At 41.1% G+C, this 20,900-nt stretch overlaps 1 protein-coding gene across 3 annotated transcripts in view; it reads right to left on the reverse strand.

The window, feature by feature from the left end:
* Positions 1-20,900, reverse strand: part of LOC118229820 (ryanodine receptor 3-like) — a 90,572-nt gene that overhangs the window by 68,013 nt on the left and 1,659 nt on the right. For all 3 annotated transcript variants that reach the window (XM_035422247.1, XM_035422246.1, XM_035422245.1), the window contains exons 2-3: positions 4,340-4,459; positions 587-691 (exon numbers count right to left, since the gene is read on the reverse strand). In XM_035422247.1, the coding sequence (XP_035278138.1) occupies positions 587-691; positions 4,340-4,459 (225 nt within the window). The remainder of the gene's footprint in view (positions 1-586; positions 692-4,339; positions 4,460-20,900) is intronic.

Here is a 20,900-nt window from a genome sequence, read left to right on the forward strand (position 1 = left end):
GAAAAGCATTTTTATAATATGTTAGCTAATAAGAAATATTTATAACCAAGGAAAATAAAGACAAAATCAAGTTTTTACAGTACTGTTGTGGATTAAATTCACATTCTTTATGGTTCATTCTTCAGCCTTTTATGACAAGCAGTGGGATATTTATTGCAAGGCATTATTGTTTAACCTTATTTTACTATAAAAATGTGCATCATATGCACTTAGTAAACCCATTTGACAACAGTGTTATATTCATTTCATTTCTCTACACTGTGTGAGACTTTGGAGTGCAGTTCAGTTGGTCCTATCTCAGTTCTCTGCCTGTTGGCTTGTTTGAAAGAGCAGGAATGTGCCCCTATCGGTTACTGTAGGGGACCTTAAGTTCCAGCAGCTGTGTTTCTCATCAGCAGTGGACAGGACAGCTAAAATGGCCACCACAAGTATCCAGATACAACGTCTTCTCTCAGACACATCAAGTTGCAAAGGCTTTTGCAAAAGCATTTACCGAAAAGACACAAATCAGGTCTTGCCTGTTGGTTGCTGCTGGGCAGGTGTTTAGAACTGTTGATTTGGTGGAGGTGACCCCAATACTACTCACCCCCTCGCTGTTGTACCCCGTGCTTGCCAGCATCTCTTGTAGGGCCCGGACAGAGAGGGACTGCTCCAGCACAAAGTTACAGATGCACAGGTCCGGAGGTACATACTGCAGGGAAAAGGGAGAGAAAAAGAGCAGAGAGGCAACAGATGTGATTTCATCCTTAGAGGTTCAGGCATTGTACAGCCCATCCCCCATGTCACACCAACTAGTACAGTCGCATGCTGAAGGTTATTTTTGTTTCCCCCCGAAACTGCAAAGTCTGACTGATACTCTGTGGCTCATCTACAAGTAACGAGTCATGATTCACTGGAAAACAACCATTACATGCTCAGTATAGTATTATAGTTACCTTTTAGGTAGTAATTAAACTGTTTTTATAGTATATCATAAACTACTTTGCATTATGCACTGTTCTTTTATATGTGAATGCTCTGGAAGTCAGGATGTTTGGAAAAAAAGGGTTGATTTTGTGTAAAGGAAAGGGGAATTCAGCTTGTTGTGATGTTTACAGCAAATACTACAAACCAACCTGGGCCAGTGACATTTGACTGCAGAACAAAATGACCTCCTGCAGAACTGAGGGCATTGCCACAAATGTCAGCTTTTCCATATGAGACTCTGTGAAACCTGCAGGGTGACTATTTCAACAGCAGCAACTACAATACAGTCAAAGCTGCATGTTAGCTACAGTGCAGTCCAAATATATTCTGTAATTTCAACAGCAATAACAGCAACACAGTCAAAACTATTAGGTGCTAAACACATCTGCAAAGCGGTATCAGGCAAGAATCAACTAGATTTATCCAAATTTCCATACTCTCCTTAAATTAACAAGTTATTAGCAATTATTCATTACACTATTTATAATACTGTTGTAAATCATATAATTGTATTGATTATAGTATGGTCAGAGCCCCAGTGCCAATAAACAATGCACTTATACTGTATGTCTCCCTAACAGATAGCCATTAGTGTGAGAATTCACACAATACAAAAATTCCAGGCAAACTCAAAAGACAACTCCAGTCTGCATGACATGCGTATGTACCAATGCCACTTGACCCTTTCAAATGTTCTCTAGTGAAAACAATTATAAATAAAAAAGAATAAACAATTTTGTTTTTATAACTAAAATGACACTGATGATCAATGTGAACATATTGAATATATAACAATACTTGGTCAGATAGGGAGCTGGCCAAGGTGAACAATGCAGTGTGAGTGGATCAGGGTGAGTATGGCAGTGTAAGTGTGAGTGGGTAAGGGTTAGTATGGCAGTGTGAGAGTGAGTGGGTCAGGGTGAGTATGGCAGTGTGAGAGTGAGTGGGTCAGGGTGAGTATGGCAGTCTGAGGGTGAGTGGGTCAGGGTGAGTATGGAAGTGTGAGTGTGAGTGGGTCAGGGTGAGTATGGCAGTCTGAGGGTGAGTGGGTCAGGGTGAGTATGGCAGTGTGAGTGGGTCAGGGTGAGTATGGCAGTGTGAGTGTGAGTGGGTCAGGGTGAGTATGGTAGTGTGAGTGGGTCATGGTGAGTATGGCAGTGTGAGGGTGAGTGGGTCAGGGGGAGTATGGCAGTGTGAGTGTGAGTGGGTCAGGGTGAGTATGGTAGGGCAGTGAGTGTTGGTCGGGGTGAGTATGGTAGGGCAGTGAGTGTTGGTCGGGGTGAGTATGGTAGGGCAGTGAGTGTTGGTCGGGGTGAGTATGGTAGGGCAGTGAGTGTTGGTCGGGGTGAGTATGGTAGGGCAGTGAGTGTTGGTCGGTGTGAGTATGGTAGGGCAGTGAGTTTTGGTCAGGGCAAGTATGGTAGGGCAGTGAGTGTTGGTCGGGGTGAGTATGGTAGGGCAGTGAGTTTTGGTCAGGGCGAGTATGGTAGGGCAGTGAGTGTTGGTCGGGGTGAGTATGGTAGGGCAGTGAGTTTTGGTCCTCCCCCAGAGTGGCTACGACAACCAGGAGACAGCTTTATGGCCACTTGTCTGCTGACAGCTTATTTTATTACCAGTGGGGGAGCACTGTGATGAGTGCTCGATGGGAATGCTACAAATTACTGGTGGATGTAATCTCCCTAGAGATGGCGGGGGTGGGGGTGGGGGGTTGGGATGTCAATAAGGTCAACTGGCAGTTCGCGATGGATTATGGAATAGCCACAGTAGGCTGGGTGATCTCCCCAGTATCCCTCATACCGTCCACACCATCCTTCAACGTGCCAAGCGGTGATATGCTGACAAGTAGGCCTCAGTGCCTTTTATTTTCTGGAGTGAATTACATCTGCTGTTTTCTTAAAATATTTTAGTCATCTACATCGAAAATGTGACTGCATTATAATTTATATGATTACAGTATATGATCATTTATATGATGGAAGTGGGAGAATTCCTGCCATTGTGTGTTCAAAGACTACAATTGCTCAATATTATTAATTGAAACAGATACCAGCACAGAGTGAGTAGCCCTAATATCAGTAGTGTTGATTTATAAATGCTATAAACTGACCAGACAACTCTACTGAGTTCTACTTTCCCATATCACCAATGGAAAGGCCTTAAAAATTTCTCTAATCTTGGACCTCACTGGGAGGCATAGAGCCAGGAGCATTCTGAGCCAAAGGATCTGTCAACACCTGTTAACTCCCAGAAAGCCCTGCAGACAGCACACAGGGGAGGGCGCACCCCTGCTTTCCGCACCACGTTAAAAAAACGAATGATGCCACCGTGGTAAGTCTCACAGGAGAAATCAACCCATGTCACATGGTATGTGGCCACATGTTTTTCACATCTTGGTTTCTGAATGACATCCATGTGAGTGAGTTTGAATGACATCCATGTGAGTGAAGCCATGTGAGTGACTGTTTTCAAGCTGACATTTCAGACCCGGCTATCCACCTTGAATCCACCATGACCCAATGGCCTGGCTTGTGTTTTACTTCAGGTTTGGGCTGAGCCAAGCAGGGACGAATAACCAAATGGTATTTTTTTTACAATAAAAGGCAAAAGGTCTATTCATTCAGGTCATTACTCCGTTTCTCTTCACGTTTAGCACCTCCTTGTCATGAAAAGACAGGTTTCAACAACAAGACAGTGAGAATTCTACATATTGCAGTACATAATGAGAAAACACTCATTACTTTTAAATCTCTCCCCTACAATTGCACTTAACGAGATTCAACAGTTACATACTTCTACATTTAGCCAACAGCAATTAACTCCTGTTCTAATATCCCAGCAGTTAATTAGAGGAGCTGACCTTCAAGGCAACACTCAAATTCCTAAAGAAACAGGCAAGCTTTTTAATAGTTATTTCCTTATAGAATTTGAGTAATCCTCAATTAATAAGCATGCACAGAACAGAAAATGTCAAAAACTTTGGCAATAACTCTGTAGGGGAATGTACTGCACTGTACATTGTATATAAGATTCTGAAGCCAAATAAGAACTGTTTTACAATGACATTTATATAAAACAAAACACAAAACACCTATTGAGTAGTAAGCACAGTATGAGACAATTATCTGGAAATCTGTATGAATGTTAGTGTATGTATATAAATGGCAAGAGCAACATTTAAAAGAAATCTTTTTCTTGTTTATCCAAGAAACTTTTTTCTCAGATGGCAGAGAGTTCAACACAAGAACAGGTGGAGAGAAACTGCTCTTTGCCAGTCTAAATTGAGCTGTAAACCCAAGCCACACCCACAGCTCTGGGTCAGACATTCAACCTGCCCCTCTCCAGTGAAGAGCAAACTCTTCTAGAATTTTCTTACCTTCGCTTCTGAGGTGGGCTCCAGGAAGCACAATCGATTGCCGAGTCCCTCAGCTGACAGGCAGAACTTACGGTTCTCCTTCTGGATGCTGGCGACACACTGCAGCACCACTTCATCATCCTGTTAGGGGACAGCGAAGAGTTAAATAGTCAGCGCCATGCTTTGTCTCCTCAAGAGACTATTAACAGACTCGCTTCACACTGGACCATTCTCTTCACTACTCTTAGATTTTTAACAGCGTGTTTTTACAGCGAACATTACTTAGAGACATTGTCAACTCCAGCTTTATGTTAATGAACACATCTCCCATATGGCCATATGAAACATTAAAGCAGCAGCTAGCTGAGTTCATGCTGTCTAGAAAATAGACACTTCACGGTAACATGGTGACGCTAAAAAATCACCTGACAGTTTGTAAACTTTGATGCATACGTTTCCGAAGTCCAAATCATGATTTACCACTCACTGACAGACCTGCATTTTTGGAATGTGAAAAATATCAATGAACTTGTTTTCATAATACTAGTATTAACATTCAACCTTGATTTCCTATAAATGCGTAGTGCATCAACTACATATCTAAAACAACATTTCCGTCCATGTGTAATTAGACTGACCTTGTCATCAGATTAAAAATACAGTCGATGTAGAAGGTCAAGTGCATTAGGCTATTGCACTGTGTTTCAGTACAGGTGAATGAAAGATTTTAGCAAGGGAAAACATCACCGTTTTGAAACAATCCTTAAATATCTTAATTTTGTTGTATATTATAAGCATTATTCTAGTACATAACAAAATATGATGACTACATCAGAAAGGAAGCCCATGGTAAATTAGTTCCAACTCAATAACATTAAGCTGAAATATAGTGTTCTTTCCTGCATTTAGTGTAAGGGGGATTTCTTCAGCACCACAAGATTTAGCATTGTGACTTGAAAGTTTACATTGAGATGCTTTGCCTTTGTCAAATCATTGTATTTGCTCGAAGGCATGGTTCAACTTTTATGGGCTGCATGCTAATTGTGCTAACTCAATAAATGGCAGCAGATGGAAGCAACATTTGCTTTGGTAATTAGTAATGAAAATACGCCTTCCAGTATCTCCAACTATTACATTATGTGACAACCATTTAGATTTAGAAGATACTCTTACCCAGAGTAACTTACAAAAGTGGAGAACATCAGAGTTAAAATGAATATATATATTTATATTCATTTTAACTCTAACGTTCTCCACTTTTGTAATATATAATTGCTAAATTAAAAACATATAGTGTGTCACAAAACTAGTCAGAGCCAATTAAAGTTTTGATGGTTTTCAATATCGTAAAAGCTGTTTATACTACTGTTATATTGACACACACACATATATATATATATGTATATATATCTGGTTCCATGGCTAAACAAATTCCCTGCTGCTGGCTGAACATCGCATGCTTTATGACGGCTGTCATAGTTATAAACTACACTTGCAAGTGAATGGCTAACTGATCTTAGCATAGCATAACTACTGTATGTGCTATCCTCTCGGTAATGAGATGACAAAACATAATTGTGTTATGAACTGCACACATTGAACAATAGCAATGTAATGCTGAAGAAGATGCATTTATACTTCATGAAGCAGAGATTTACTTGTGCCATTTGGAAATGCAATTAAGCTGGTGGCCTCCTAAATATCTTGACATCACAAATGTATCACCTCTTTAAAATGAAGTAAAGCCTATTCATACACCTGTTGAGCAGATGAGGACTCCAATGTGGCACAACTAGGCAGTGTGTGTGTGTGTGTGTGTGTGTGTTTGTATGTGTGTACCTCTGTCCGTGTTTGTTTGTTTGTTTGTGTGCACATGAGCATGACTGTGTGTCCAGCAGGATTTTGTCCAGTCAAATTAAGATGTATGAAGCAAGGCATAAGGTGAACCCATTGAAATCCACCCCTCTACACTGTAAGTGCACCACACTATTCCCTGTCACAGGGCAGTTTTTTTCCTCTTCCCCCTAGACTGTGTGCCAAGGAATCTGGTGAATCTGACGCAAAGTGATCCATAGGAGGGACATCTGCTAAAGGCCGTATCACAGTCTATCTATAGAGCCTTGGGGGTGGGGGTTTGGGGGGTATCCACCATGACTGTTCCTTCCAGGGGGCAGAACTCTGTGCCAGATCAACTCAAGACTTCCCTGCGTCCTTCTCTGTACGCAAAGGTCACTGTGCCACTCAGCTCCAAAAGAGCCACCAACAAGGACCCCCCTCTCCTCTCTGAAAGCCTAACCCCCAGTACGACCCCTCTTCTCCTCCGTCTCTCCTCTCCCCTCTCTCTGCCCTCAGTAAAATTCAGCCTCACACATGAAATGCAGACTTCTCCTGCTTATTCCCCAACCGACCGTGTCCTTTAAAGACAAGAGCAGGTGCCCCGTTAGCCTAGCGTGTCGCTAGCGGTAACCAGAGAGGTTGCGGTGTGCCACTCAGCCAAATGAACTCCCAATTCACCCGCTGCCACAGGCGTGAGCTCGAGAGAAGGTGAACACACAACTGTAAATCCCCGACGACTCCAGCACGCCATTTTCACACGGACGTGGCTTGGCCACGGACTGTGAGAAGACGAGCAATGCAAGAGGAATTAACAAATTCCGCGATATTTCCGGCTCCGCTCGCGCCTCAGTGGTTGGTGTCGGAGTGGCTTGTGTGCAGCTCTGCATTTCATATGAATTTCAGGCAAGGTGCGAAGTGTTGTTTACCAGCTATCAGGTCTGAGCCTTTTGCTGCAACTGAGAATATGAAGCATGGTCTAAAGGTCGAACTGAAAATGTGCACAGCAACACAGTTTTTACACTCTATTACACTGCCTCCCACTCCCTCACCCCACAGCCTACCAGACCAAAGCAAATTTCATTAAAATGGCAATTTATCTAAGCAAGATACAGTTAATCTATATCAGTATGTTATATTCATATTAAATGTTCCAACTTCGAACAGTATGATCAACTGATAAGATCAAAGTGACTGACATGGCTTAAAAACGGCAACAAATAAAAAAAAATAGTTGGGTGTCAACATCCTCCAAGAAATGTAACATTCTGATGTGTGTTAACTATAGTTCTGGCCTTTCTAGCAAGACACATGAAAATAAATATGATTCTTTAACATTTAGATTAAATGCCTACTGTACAAATGTAGAAAGGGACATTTTGTACATGGTATGCTTCAGTTTGTGGTAATAGCACTATAGTCAGTACTACTTTCCATTTTCATATTAAAACACATAAAATATCCTTGCGGTATAGCATCACCGCAGAATTCTGTGATGTCATGGCTTTAAGTATAAAATCTGATAATGGAAGATGATAACTAGTGAGGTCAGCCAATCACATCGCAACAGATGGGAAGGATGTGCAAATGATGTAATCCATTTGTGATGTGATGTGATGCCAACAGCGACTCTGCTGGGGAATACCTTCCCTGTCCAAAAAAGGAAAACTCGGACCATCCTGCCGAGAGCACTCTAGCCCGATGAAAACTGTAATTATTCCATGGCTGGGAACCAGCATGCCCTCTGATTTTGGAAAACATTCCCCGGTGACTCTCTCCAGTGAACAGCGCTTATAATTGAAATTAAATTCTCCCACTTTGTGTGAACAGCGAGAAACCCTTGGCACGCTTTCATCGCTGCCACTGTTAGGGCTTAAATTGGGGGCCATAAAGTACACAGTCATACAAGGATAAGAACACATACTGCCAATAAAATACATTCATAAAAATATCATTTGCATACCTGACCAAGAAAGCAATAGGGGGAAACTACAGGTAGTAGACAAAAAAAGGGAAACACACAAACGTAAAGTCACTAAAAAGGGTCTTGTGTCATCGCCTGTGGCCAGTAAGCCCTGTAAGTCATAGTTTGTGGTTCATCAAAGGAAGTGGACGATTTCACCTCAAGCATAATTCCAAACATTCCATTAAATGCTTGATTTTGTTCTAAACTGGTAACCGAGAAAGCTACAAAATACAGATAGCATCTTTTTCACGCTCGTCAAAGCACTGGATGGCTACTCCTGTTCTGTGGACAGGGGCACTGTTATCTCGAAAGACAACCCTGACTGCAGCAAAGAAATGCTTTAGACAAGATGTAACAACCCATAATCATTAAAAGCTCCTGCGACAGAAGGTAAAAAAAAAAAAAGGCACAAAAGAAAACACAAAACAGAGTGTGTTCTGTGCTTTTTCGTTCAAAAAGTGAAATAGGTATAATGGGATAGGGTAGGCTCCTTGACCGAATCCTTATTGGTATAAACTGCCACAATCGTGGGGGTGCATTCTAAAGCAGAGCTCTCCAGGAGCAGAGTGGCCGGGAAGGAAGCAGGTTTGGGCAGCATTTCTATTCACCATTCAGGTCGGGTTTCAATGCAGGCAATATGCCTCAGGTCTCCAGATGTTAATAGTCCAGAGACCCCAGGTTCCGAGCGCTCTCCATAACTCACTGCTCTGCTCCACTGAAGCGTCTCTCTTCTCCCTTCGATGCGTGCTTCGCTGAAGACATGCATAACAAAATATTTTCAATAAAACCTTGAGTTATTGGGTTAAAACAATATTGCCAACGCACCGTGTATTTAAATAATTCACTTGAATTCAGAGATGCAGCCGGTAATAATTGTGTGCACTGCCATGCGTATTACTGTTTTTTCTGTATGACTGTGCAAGAGTGAGGTGACATTTTGTAATAAAACCAGGAAGCTGGCAAATGGTCTTCTATTCCAGTAAACCAAACGCTTTTACGGTGCAAATCTGAACTGCCCTCCCAGAAAAAAGAGAACAATATACTTGCAGAAATTCCACCATATTCGTTCCGCTGACTTGGCTAATGGCAAAGTGCAGCTGTTTTCTGAGAACAGTTTGAAGAGACAAATATTTCTGAAGTCACAATACAATGAATTTTAGTATTATAATAATGTATTCAGTTTACTAAATAAATATATTGCTTAAGAATTTGAAATGCACTTGAAAAACAGAACCCCAAACTTACCGTTTCACAATGTTACAAGTTGGCAGTTCGGTGAAACAAGTCCACTTGAGCCACTGAAGTTAACTTTAGTTCACTATTGTCATAATCACAAGGTGTTTTATATTGCCATCCATAAATGTCACACAATTTTACATATTTACAGGCCAAAGCCTGTAGCATATGTTTTTTATGAATGCTCACATTGCAAAACAAAGGAAGTTTCAAGAACATTCAAAAAATATAGAAATTTGCATATTTCAGTGTCCTGAACAGAATGTTTCCAGACTTTTTTCATTTATAGCCATGAACATCAACATGGTTGTCATTTTCTTAAATGATTCAATGAACCATACAAAACCCAAGACACCCTCACCAATGTGTATTTGGTCATAGGCACAATGGTATGCTTTAGCTATGAATTGGGCTCCAGAAAGCATGAATCAATCACCTAAGCCTCATTTGAGTAGCTCCTTTTTTAAAGAGCTGGTACTGTTTGCCTTTGTTAAGATGACTCATTGGCACCATGGCATTATGTGGGAAGAAATTATTTTTAGACTGCAAGTGATACAGTGACTTGAATTAAAATGATGTATAGTACAGTATAGTTGTTTCTATGGAAATACTGATATGTCATTCAAAAGATATGAAGGCAAATGTTGGCTTCAGCTCTATGAATTTTAATAGAATATTTGTCAAAGATACTTCCATGAGTTCTGACAGAATATCTGATCCTGTAATTCTACATCCAAAGTAATATCCCTTTAAGAAATCCTCTCCCAGCTGGGCAATATATTACTTTGTGGGTAATGTGATCTGGAAAAGAGAATTTTGCACCAACTCTTAAATGGTAGTGGTGGTGGTGCTTGCTCAGTCTGGGTGCCGGGTGATGCTCTCGTGCCTGCAATGGGTCCTAAAGCCCAGATCATTGTGCTTCATTGTGCTAGCTGTGTCTAGGAATCCACATGTTGGTGTGTGATTTATTAAAGTGTTGCCCAGTGAGGGATGGTTTGGGTCTGCAGGGTAACTCCTAGCCTCATGGTTCTCTAATGACTGTCCTGGATCAGGGGCCGGTGATCTACCAGCAGAAGCCTGCAGTCTTCCAGCGCAGTAGCTGCGTTACCAGCAGTATCTCTGTCGGCAAGTTGCTGTGTGGAATTAATGGATTGGCTGATCATGCATTTGGCGAGTGAGAAGCACTTGCACACAGTGAGATTCGAGTCCATGCCTCGCACCTGCCAAAAGGCTCAAAGGACAACTGTGTTAAGAGTCAGCTAAAGGCGATATTGCCCCGAGTGAAGGGAAACATCCTTATTTTGAACCTGAGGGTCGAGTCACCAGACAGTGTTGTCACGGTAACCTGCTACAGGGACTTAGTTTTTCCTGCACCTATTTGGCCTTACTAACTAACTAGCCAGGCTACACCCACTACACACATTTGTTGGAAGATGCAAGAGATTGCTAGATTTCTCCCCCCTGGACCAATGGAGGACACTATAGTGATGATGCAAGCCTACAAGTTGCTATTGTGCTTTGCATATTGAGGTAAAAAGGCTTTTTTTAAGTGAACGAGCACTGCATACTATCAAAACATTAACTGTTTTTTTCTTTTTTACTGCGAACCAAATTAATCAGCGCTGTTGCTTAACACTTTAATTATTCGCGCTATGCTACAGCGTACGTTGCATCATGTTTCATTACTCCAGTGAAAACGTATCAGCTCAAATGAAGCGCCGCTTGACAGGAAGCAGGAACTCCCATAAAGTCCGCTGGATCATTTAACCGACTTCCTCTGACACACGGGTGAGGAATCAAGATCTATCAGCAGTGCGGCGTGAGAAGATACATTTACATTTACAGGAGAAAAACTACAGGAAATTGAGCTCTTAGAGTGAGGCTAACAAGATAGGTGTCTTGGATATGAGTGACAGTTCTTGGTAAACATGGCCTATGAAATTATTCTGCAGCACATGAACACACTTCTGAAAATTCAATATCAATTCTCAGTATTTTAATGAAAATCTAAATCTGAATGCATGCTGTAGAGTAATTCAATCATCAATAAGAAGGTGGTTTTGAATTACTCACATCCTGGAGGCCAGGGAGTTCTTAGGGAGTCTATGCTCTTCAAATAAATCAAGGGACTGCATCAGTCATAGACATCCAAAGCTGAACATTGGTGATAATTTAATAGTAACTTAAAATGGATGCTGGAAATGAAATACTTACAGTACAGGTCACACTATCACCACTCTATGCTTGTGAACTTTATGAAATGGCAGTCGTTATATGACGCAGATTAATGAGGGCGAATTTATTTAAGATGTGCAGTACATCACATTAAACAGATTTTTTTGTATTTTTAACATTGATTTTGGATGAACTCTGCCATTAGATCACAGTCGAATGAATGTTCCTTATAGGGATGCAAAAACAGTGATGTGTTTACTGGTGAGTCAACAGTAACTGATCATCACATTTAGCCAAGACAGATCGCATAAATGATTGTGTTTATTAAGTCATTAAGGGTAGAAGCTGGCATGAAACCCAAACAAAATGGCCTTCAAAAATGATGTTCCCCTCCCCAACTGTACAGGACAAATAGCATTAATTACTGTAGTCACAGTCAGCAGCTATAAGAGCATGATTGGAGTGATTGATGGGCCTTTGTGACAATCATTTCAAGCTATAAGCAAGGCCCCATGTCACATGTGGGGGTCAAGGTAGGTCAGAACATGCATGTATAAAATTACACCCGGGATTTACACTCCAGTCTGTCTCAAATAAACATAGAACACTGTCCTCAGTTCAACAAAAGGAAACAGACTGCTGGATTAGAAAATGTCAAGAGGAATCAATCTCTCTCTCTCTCTCTCTCTCTGTCACATGCTGACACTTGACATTGTTGTGCTAGGGGTCTGCTGAGTTTGGACTGGCTAGGATTCTTTCGGTCACCTCTATAGATGCTCCTCCCAGCTATACACCAGGTGCTAGGAGGTGTGGCCAATTTGAGATACACCACAACAGGAAACTGATTTATAGTAGACTGTAGGAGTAGAAGAGTATTTCAGAGCTCCTACACTTTGATACAGGCGGTGAAGAAAGCTCTAGAATGCCAGATGTGGATCTTGGTATGCAGAGACATCCCCTCTGACTGAGAGAGACAGCAAGGGGGAGTTTAGCCCCTCTCTGGCATCCTCTGATGCTTGGGAGTCTTGACCCAAGGATTCCCCTGCATTAACACCTCTGAGGCTAACGCCCCTTTTAGTGCTGGTCCTCCCCGGCACATTAACATCTATATGTGTTCATCCCTTCCACCATTAACACCTCTATCAGGTTCTCCCTCTCTCTCAGCTCCACACTGCCTCTGTCTCAATCCTACAGTCCCTCTCTCTCTCTCCTACACTCTCCTACACCTCTCCTTCACACTGTCCCCCTTTCTCTCTTTGTTTCTCTCCCACACGGCCTCCCCCTCTCTTTCTTCCCCTCACCTCCCCCCCTCTCTTTTTCTCGCACCACAGCCCCCCTGCCCTCTCCCCCAGCCTCTGGATGCTATCTCTCATGGTCAGATCATCTCTGAGTTTGGCGCTCTACCAAAAGCCCATGTCTTGTTTACAGTGCGATCGGAGACGCAGGGCTCTAAATCAGACCATTGCCAGGGAACAATAAACAGACAGACCAATTACAGTACACTGAGGAATCAGAGCAGCTTGTCTTTCACAGTCAGCCTGTTCACCACAATCGCACTCAGACCTTGATAAGTCACTGTGAAGGACTTTCACTGTTTCATGCACCAACTTACTGATCTAGGCCCAAAGGGGACAGAGGACACTTGGCTTGTGATCCACAGCCACCCAGACAGTCCGTCTGCTCACGTAGGATGAACTCTGTGTACATACCTTTCAAGTTCTACATTAATTCTCCAACCCAGCGTGAGTGCTGAGGTCAGGACTCTTGTGTGAATAATGAATAATATCTCCATGTCTCCAAAATTATTATTAGAGTGACTACGGTGATGGCGATGCGTGTCTGCCACACCAGGTGAACTTTAACGATGTACTCAGGGACACAATTCAATACATAGTTAAAAATTTGGAGTGCCTCACGGCGTAGCCTGTGGAGCGCTGTCCTCGTGCTCATTGGTTCGAATCAGGCCGCACAACCTTTGTCACGTCTTCCCCTCTCTCTCATTCCCCAGTCTTCCTGTCATTCGATACCTGTTTCACAAATCACAGCCTTCGAGGTTCAAGGACTGCTGGTTTTCGACCCTCCCTTTACCTTCAAGAGTCAAGAGTGAATACAGTCTGGCGAAGTTGTAATTGTTCAGTTAATCACCTGGGGGGAGAACAAAACCAGGGCCCGATTTGGATTCGAAGGTTAGGGTTACCCAGATTTGAGTATCCATTCTTTACACTGTTGTGTCCTATAAAGCTATAAAAAGCCCTGAAGTTATATATTTTTTTAAAACCTCGGATCTAAAAATCAAGGTCATACCATTATCCTGCAGCCTGACTTATAACCTGTCAGCGGACTTAACTGATGTCTTTTCCAGAAGGGGAGAAAAGCTACACCAGGCTTTTCTGAAACTTTGAAACTGTCTTCCAAAAGTAGCAGCAGTCATCTATCAAGCCCTTATGACACAAGTGATAATATCAATCCTTCATATTTCCACACACAGGTAGACTGCAGTACAGTTGTGACAAGTGCTGTATGAAGGGAAATGATCAGCGTCCCAGTTTCCTTATCCTGTTTTCACCTTGGATATCTCTAACATTGCTTGCTCAAGGTAAACAATTTTATTTTTCTCTTTTAACACTAGGAGCGCTGTGACAGGTCATTTGACCTGTCACTGAGATATTTCGGAGTTTAGGATTTTTTTCATTTAGTTACTAGCAAGCTACATCATCCGCATTCACTGACTTTTCCTAAATATTTGTTCTTTACGTACCAGCGTAGTAGGAATGTCAAAGTCCCGTTTGGAAAATGTTAAAAGCACCTTATTTCACTTCCGTGTGTGTTATAACTGTTGTTAAATTACGGCCGTCTTCAGACTAAGGAGTCAGTTTTCCTTCACCACACCAGGAGGCGCAAGGATATACTTTTCATCGCGGTGGACACGCATTTATATTTGTACGAATGTTTTATTTATTTTGTTATTAGAAATATTTGTTTATGTTTATTTTGAATAATACATTATATAATGTTTTAAATATGTGATCTTAAAAAATATTTTTATAGGCTATTGCGTTCGTTTTGTGATCATTTGTTTATGCCTATGCCTTTCCCTTGTGTTCTGAAATCATAGCCCTACATTTTATTTTTACAGTTATTATACAACTGGAAATTTCTAAATAAGGGTTAAAATAAAATTGATCCGTCTTCAAATGCATAAACAATTTTTTTTTTTCAATTTTATGCATTATCATTCTCGTGCACAATGGCTGCATGCGACACGTTCACGTACAACAACAATGCTGCGTATGATATTGAAAAAACTAAATCTAAGCTAAAGAAACGACTACAATATAACAAGATAAAAATATATTCGAAGCGCTATTTGTTTCGGCTGTTAATTTGTTTATTCATAGAATATTACAGTGAATACGTCTTTTTGTAGGCCAACCCGGACGTTTCTTCCGCCATGGGTTCCCTCGGCAGATTGCCAATGCATTTTTCCAATAGGGATTTAGTTTTCTTCCGAAAATAAGACCTATGGTTAATTTATGCCTAAAACAGTTTCACGTTTTGTTTTACGAGTTCTATGGGTTCGCCGCTCACTCACGCTTAGCGTTCGACGCTCAGCGTGCATGCGAGCTAGTAAAACAAGAGTGGTTATTGCAAAAATGTCACCGCTCTTGTAGTTTCAATATAGAAACTTAGCCTACTTTTCAAAAGCACATGACAGCTTAGAAATCCACGGTTGACAAACAATCGTGAAGCTCATTTAGGCTTACGTTCACCACAAACCTTACTTTCGGCAGAAAACTAAATCCCCACGGGAGAAATCTGATGAGAACCCAATGCCAACTTACTTCCGGGTTTTAGGACTACAAACTGTAACACTATTGCAAAAACAATCTAAAATAAAGAAACCACTACAATACAGCATGATAAAAATATATTTGAATCATAGCGTAGTTTGTTAGTTTATAGTTAGTCATGGTTTGTTTCGGCTGTTAATTAGTTTATTTATAGAGTGTTTCAGTGAAGACGTCTTTTTGTACACCAACTCGGACGTTTCTTCTGCCATCGGTTCCCTCGGCAAATTTCCTATGCATTTATCCCAGACGGATTACGTTTATTTAGTGCACTTGTTATCAGTGGACTTTCTGTGAGTTCTGATCAAGCATACCTTGCTCGTTGATGTATACACACACACACACACACACACACACACACACACACACACACACACACACAAAATATGCTAAAAAAAATTATAGCTGTATCATATCCTATTTTCTGTGAGGTAAAAATGTGACGTGACACATTTGGCTTTTGAGGGACCAGGAAATAGGGGACATTCGTTTCAGGGAGTAAAGGTTTTGGGGGGAAAAAATCATTGTGGAAGCACGCGAGTGGTGACACGATGTCCGGTTAGGCTAGGCTTTGCAGTTGCTATTATGTATAACTCCACAATTTTTTAAAAACATAGTATTAACCTTTAGGCTACTTGAGAGAACAATAAATGTAACTATTACATAGCCTACAATCAAAAATGATTTCTCAAATGTGAAGTGTCTTGTGATGTGTTCGTGTGGTGTATGCTGTTATTCCGTTGAGTAAACTAGTAATAAAAATCTTTTTTTAAAAACAGTAAACTAAATAGAAAAAAAAGAATAAAAATGTAGAAAAAAGTATAAGCAAGAGCGAGAGATTGTTGCGTAACTAAAAGTAATACAAGGCATACTTTGTAGCGTAACTAATTACGGCTAAGCAAAATACTTGTATTATTTTTGAGTAGGCTAACATAACATAATAATATTATGTGCCGGACAAATAGAACATTTTACCTCTCCCTGGAGAGAAATCAACTTTCAAACATTCACACGTGGCATAAGTGAACCATTCTCAAGTGGGACATTCACATGTCAATCTAAGGGTAAGGGTAAGACCACTGATCTGTATGGGACATTCAACGCTCACCCCTCCCCCACCCGAGAACACAGAAAACTTCAGATGCTTTAGCGAAGCATGGCACAGCATGGTTATGCTGACCGTAATTTTTCACTTACTTAGAAACGAAAGCACATATTCATGCATGCACGTATAAAGATGAGACGGCATCTTGAGCAATGTGCTATCGACCGAACTTGCAATGTCAAATCACATGATGGCAAAGGCAGCTAAGCTTACAAACTCCGCGGCATATAGGCGACCAGCAGCTCTTTAGTTTGTTGGTCAGTTGGTCCACAAAAGTGTCCTCCTGTGGATGCATGCGCGGTCGCAGCTATTGCGGATTTGGGCTTGTTATTACTGATGTTTTATGTTTACTATTAACATTTAGCCTACTAATGTTTTATATTGATTTTCTTGTTTATTGATTTGATATCAATAAATACATTTGCTTATCCATAGATTGAATGGAAATTTTTAAATATTGTTTTCACAGTTGAAAATGTAGGTTTTGAAAATATAAGTTAGGTCTATTGAGGTGAAGTCTCCAATCGCCATCACTGGTGTCGTGAAGAGGAAGAAAATCACACCCCTCTGCGAAGCTGAACATTCACACCTACTGGGTTTGACTCGGGGCCATAGAGAAAAAACTATCAGCTCTGGTTTCGCTAAAGGCATCTAAAGAATTCAGTATTCTGGTGCTGGGGGAGGGGTGAGGGACGATTCAATGGATGAGCGTGAACGATCGTGCGTGAATAGCTGGTAGTTTTTTTGAAGCTATTATCATGAGTAGGCCTTTTAGGCCTACTGAGTAGTAAAAAGATAAATGCCCAAAACAAAGATACAAGTGTCACATTTTTACTTGTTTTTTAAGTTTTACTTATTTCTAGTCATAATAGGTTCGGACCTTGTTTCATATTCAAAAATTAGAGCCTTGCACGTTAGGAACTGTGTTAGAAGACTGCTCACGCTGTCTGCGTAGATGCAACAGCACATGCATAAACTATCGGGATGCGTTGCGTGGGAATATAGGCGTCTCTGTGCTTTACCATGTCCACGCAATCATTGATAGGGTTTATGGAGTTTATGAAACTAATTGCCCACATAATTACTATTCCACTTTCAGCAATACATTTACAGTTACCAATCGGGAGAAACAGGTCGCTACCACTAATGTTACTAATGATCGGCACATGTAATGAACAATTTTCTTACACTATCATAGGATTGACAGCCCAAGCAAGAATCACGTCAAATAACCAGGAATAAATGTATCATTATTTATATTCTTTTAAAATATTTTAAATATTGCGTGTGTGCGCTGAAGCGATAATCAGTTTTGAAATCCCACTTGGTTGCTAAGGTCTTATGTACAGTGCGGTATTATTCAGTGTTACTAATGGGGGTTTTTTTTGTAATTACGATGAATAAGAGACTTCTTTGGATTTCCAGAGACTTCTTCTGGATCCCCAGTCGAATAGTCACAGCTAGCTAGGCTATGACCTGCTTGCCTGTATAGCCTACATGTTTTCTGGTCACCGGAAAAAACTCGTTTGAACAACAGGATTCTTCTTATGTACATTGCGGTATTATTCAGTGTTACGAATGGGTGTTTTTTGTAATTAGCCTACGATGAATAAGAGACTTTGGATTTCGAATCCCCAGTCGAATAGTCACAGCCAGCTATGACCTGCTTGCTATGAGTGTAGCCTACATGTTTTCTGGTCACCGTAAAAAACTTGTTTGAACGACAATATTTTTTACATGTATTTTTATAAAACAGAAAAGCCGCACGGGTGATGATGCGTTTCCCTCCAACGACAGTGATCACATGCGGAGGGAAGCGGCTAATTTTAAAAATCGTATTACAGTTATATTCTGGCAAATCGGCGATTTATATGTTGTTAGCCTATTTGATTATTAGCATTTATGATATTATGCATGAAGAATAAACTGTCAAATTTGTTTTTTGAAAAACAGGTTTGACCTCCCTACAATCTGTTTATTGTTAGCTTTTCATGACTCATTCTCTTCATACAGACATACTGTTTATTCTAAATACATTTATATTGCAACAATGTGTTGACTAGAATGCCGAGCCGTAACTAAAACATAACTTACTCTGATACTCTGACAGTCTAAAATCTCGCAAATATTTCATTAGGACAATGGGCTGGCAACCTTTGTCAGCTCGTGTCTAATAAGCGCCATCTAGCGAACAATGCGAATATTTCCAGTTTGAAGGCTAATGTGCCATTTGACCCTTGGCCGCGCGAAAAGTTATTTGAATGCCAGGAAATGGTCCGGCGCTCCTGGTGTTAAAGACACAGTGCAGCAGAGTCCTTTGCCCTCCTTGCAAATTTCTGAAACAGTGAAAATGCCAACTCGACGCGAGAAGAGCAACTGCAAAATTCACAGGCAACAGGTGACTGGGGCTCATTTTAGATCAAGCCAAGAGACAAACTCCAGCTCAGGCCTAAAAAAGAGACAAACTCAAACACAGGTCTAAAGCCAGAGACAAACTCAAACACAGGTCTAAAGCCAGAGGCAAACTCAAACACAGGGCTAAAGAACTGGGGCAGTCAGCTCAGTGATGGCCACGACTCTGTGCTGGATTGTGCCCTAACTGACTCTGCTTTACTCTGTACTGTGCCATTGTCTCACTGTGCATTCACACAGTGCTGCACAGAATCCATCATTGCGGTTTTTTGAGGGGAAGCAGTAAGCCTCAAGTTAATAGTTAAAATGTCATTGCATGCTCATACCGTGGCGAATGCAAGTCTGCAGGGAGCAGGGTTAGGGGAGAAAATGTGTGTGTGTGTGCGTGTGTGCCTGTGTTTGTATGTGTGCTTGCGTGCATGTGTTGGTGTGTGTGCTTGTGTGTGGATCTGTTGTTGGGGGGGTGGGGGGGGACAACCGGGTACATTGTCCTGGGCCCTGGAGGGGCGGGGGGGCGGGGGGGGGGGGGGGGGGGGGGGGCAATAGTCTGTGTATTTGTGGCAAATATTATTGTCCAGGAAGATGTGTGTGTGTGTGTGTGTGTGTGGAGGAAGCACTGGCTTTTCAAAGGCTAATTTTAAACCCTGGACTCCTTCTCTGGAATGCAGAAGGCTTAAAAACAACATAAACTACAAGTTACCCTGCTAGCCCCTGCCAATCTGTTACTTTATATGACCCTTCCAGGCTCCATGTCAAAACTGGAGTCTGTACCTGTACCAATCGACCAACCACAAAATGATAAACTAAACTTTTTATCTTCATCATCATTTCAGTGTGGAAGTAACCCTGATCGCATAAAATTACACCTACAGTACACATTATAGCCAACCACATTATAAAAACTTGACTGTATACAACAGTCTAATGTTTCCATTTCCATCTCATATTTTTTTATTTACACTTACAGAAGCACAGACAAATGCATGATAAAGACATAACAAGAGAACCACACACTCCAACACTTCTTCCCATATAATTGCTTCTGTCACCAAAAATCTTTGCAACCATAGTAACCCTTTTTAAAAAATTATCTACGGAACATTGTGTGGTGAAGTCCATGTCTTCCATCTCTAGTAAATCTAGACTCGACAAGACAATCAACAGACCCCCGTTGGCTAACATGAAGGATTAAGGATCTCTCAGGCGACAAGGAGAGAAAATCAAATCCCTTTCATAAACAAGGTACCCAAAATAATTCTCATGCACTGAATACATAAAGAGCCATGTCTTCCGTGAACTCCCCTTCACAAGACACCACTGAGGGAGGGCCGACTGCCAGTGTTACTGCTTTTATACAGTGACAAGTCACTCACAGTTCGCTCAGAGTTCTTCGGATCGTATGACGGGCCAGTCAGTTTCCATATTAGCGTGGTGAATAATGTCGTCCCTGTGCACACTCTCCACATAGAATAACAGGGATTTTGTACCTGTAGGGAACTGTATGTATTTTGTGTCTTGGAAGAAATGTTAATTATTGCAGATAAAGCCAATGTTAAAATCTATCACAGACAAGGGAATCACTCACTGTCTGTAGTTCCTATTAACTTCCAAGGTCATAGCCACCTTTTGGCAGTGTTTGACATAAATATATACAAGAACATATTTCCTGTTGTCTTAAGTTATTGATTATTTTTGTTTGGGCCATTCCCAGCCTAAATAGATAAATAAATACCATCACAGCACTTGGTCAGATAAATTGACCAAGTTTCCAAGCGATTTTTAATTTTAACACATTACCAATTTGCAGCTGAAGGAAATTATTGCTGCTGTAAATTATCACCATGACATCAAGTGTTTAATCTTTACATCCTGCTAACCCAGCTGCATTTTGGCAGCCATTTCAACAGGGTTGTGTCTTTGCTAAAATATACAAAAACAAACTTTATGATGGTGTCACATTTTTGGGGACAGCTTTTATTTGCATAATATATCATAATAAAATCTAAA

The sequence above is a fragment of the Anguilla anguilla genome, chromosome 6, assembly GCF_013347855.1.
Source record: "Anguilla anguilla isolate fAngAng1 chromosome 6, fAngAng1.pri, whole genome shotgun sequence".
NCBI lineage: Eukaryota > Metazoa > Chordata > Actinopteri > Anguilliformes > Anguillidae > Anguilla > Anguilla anguilla.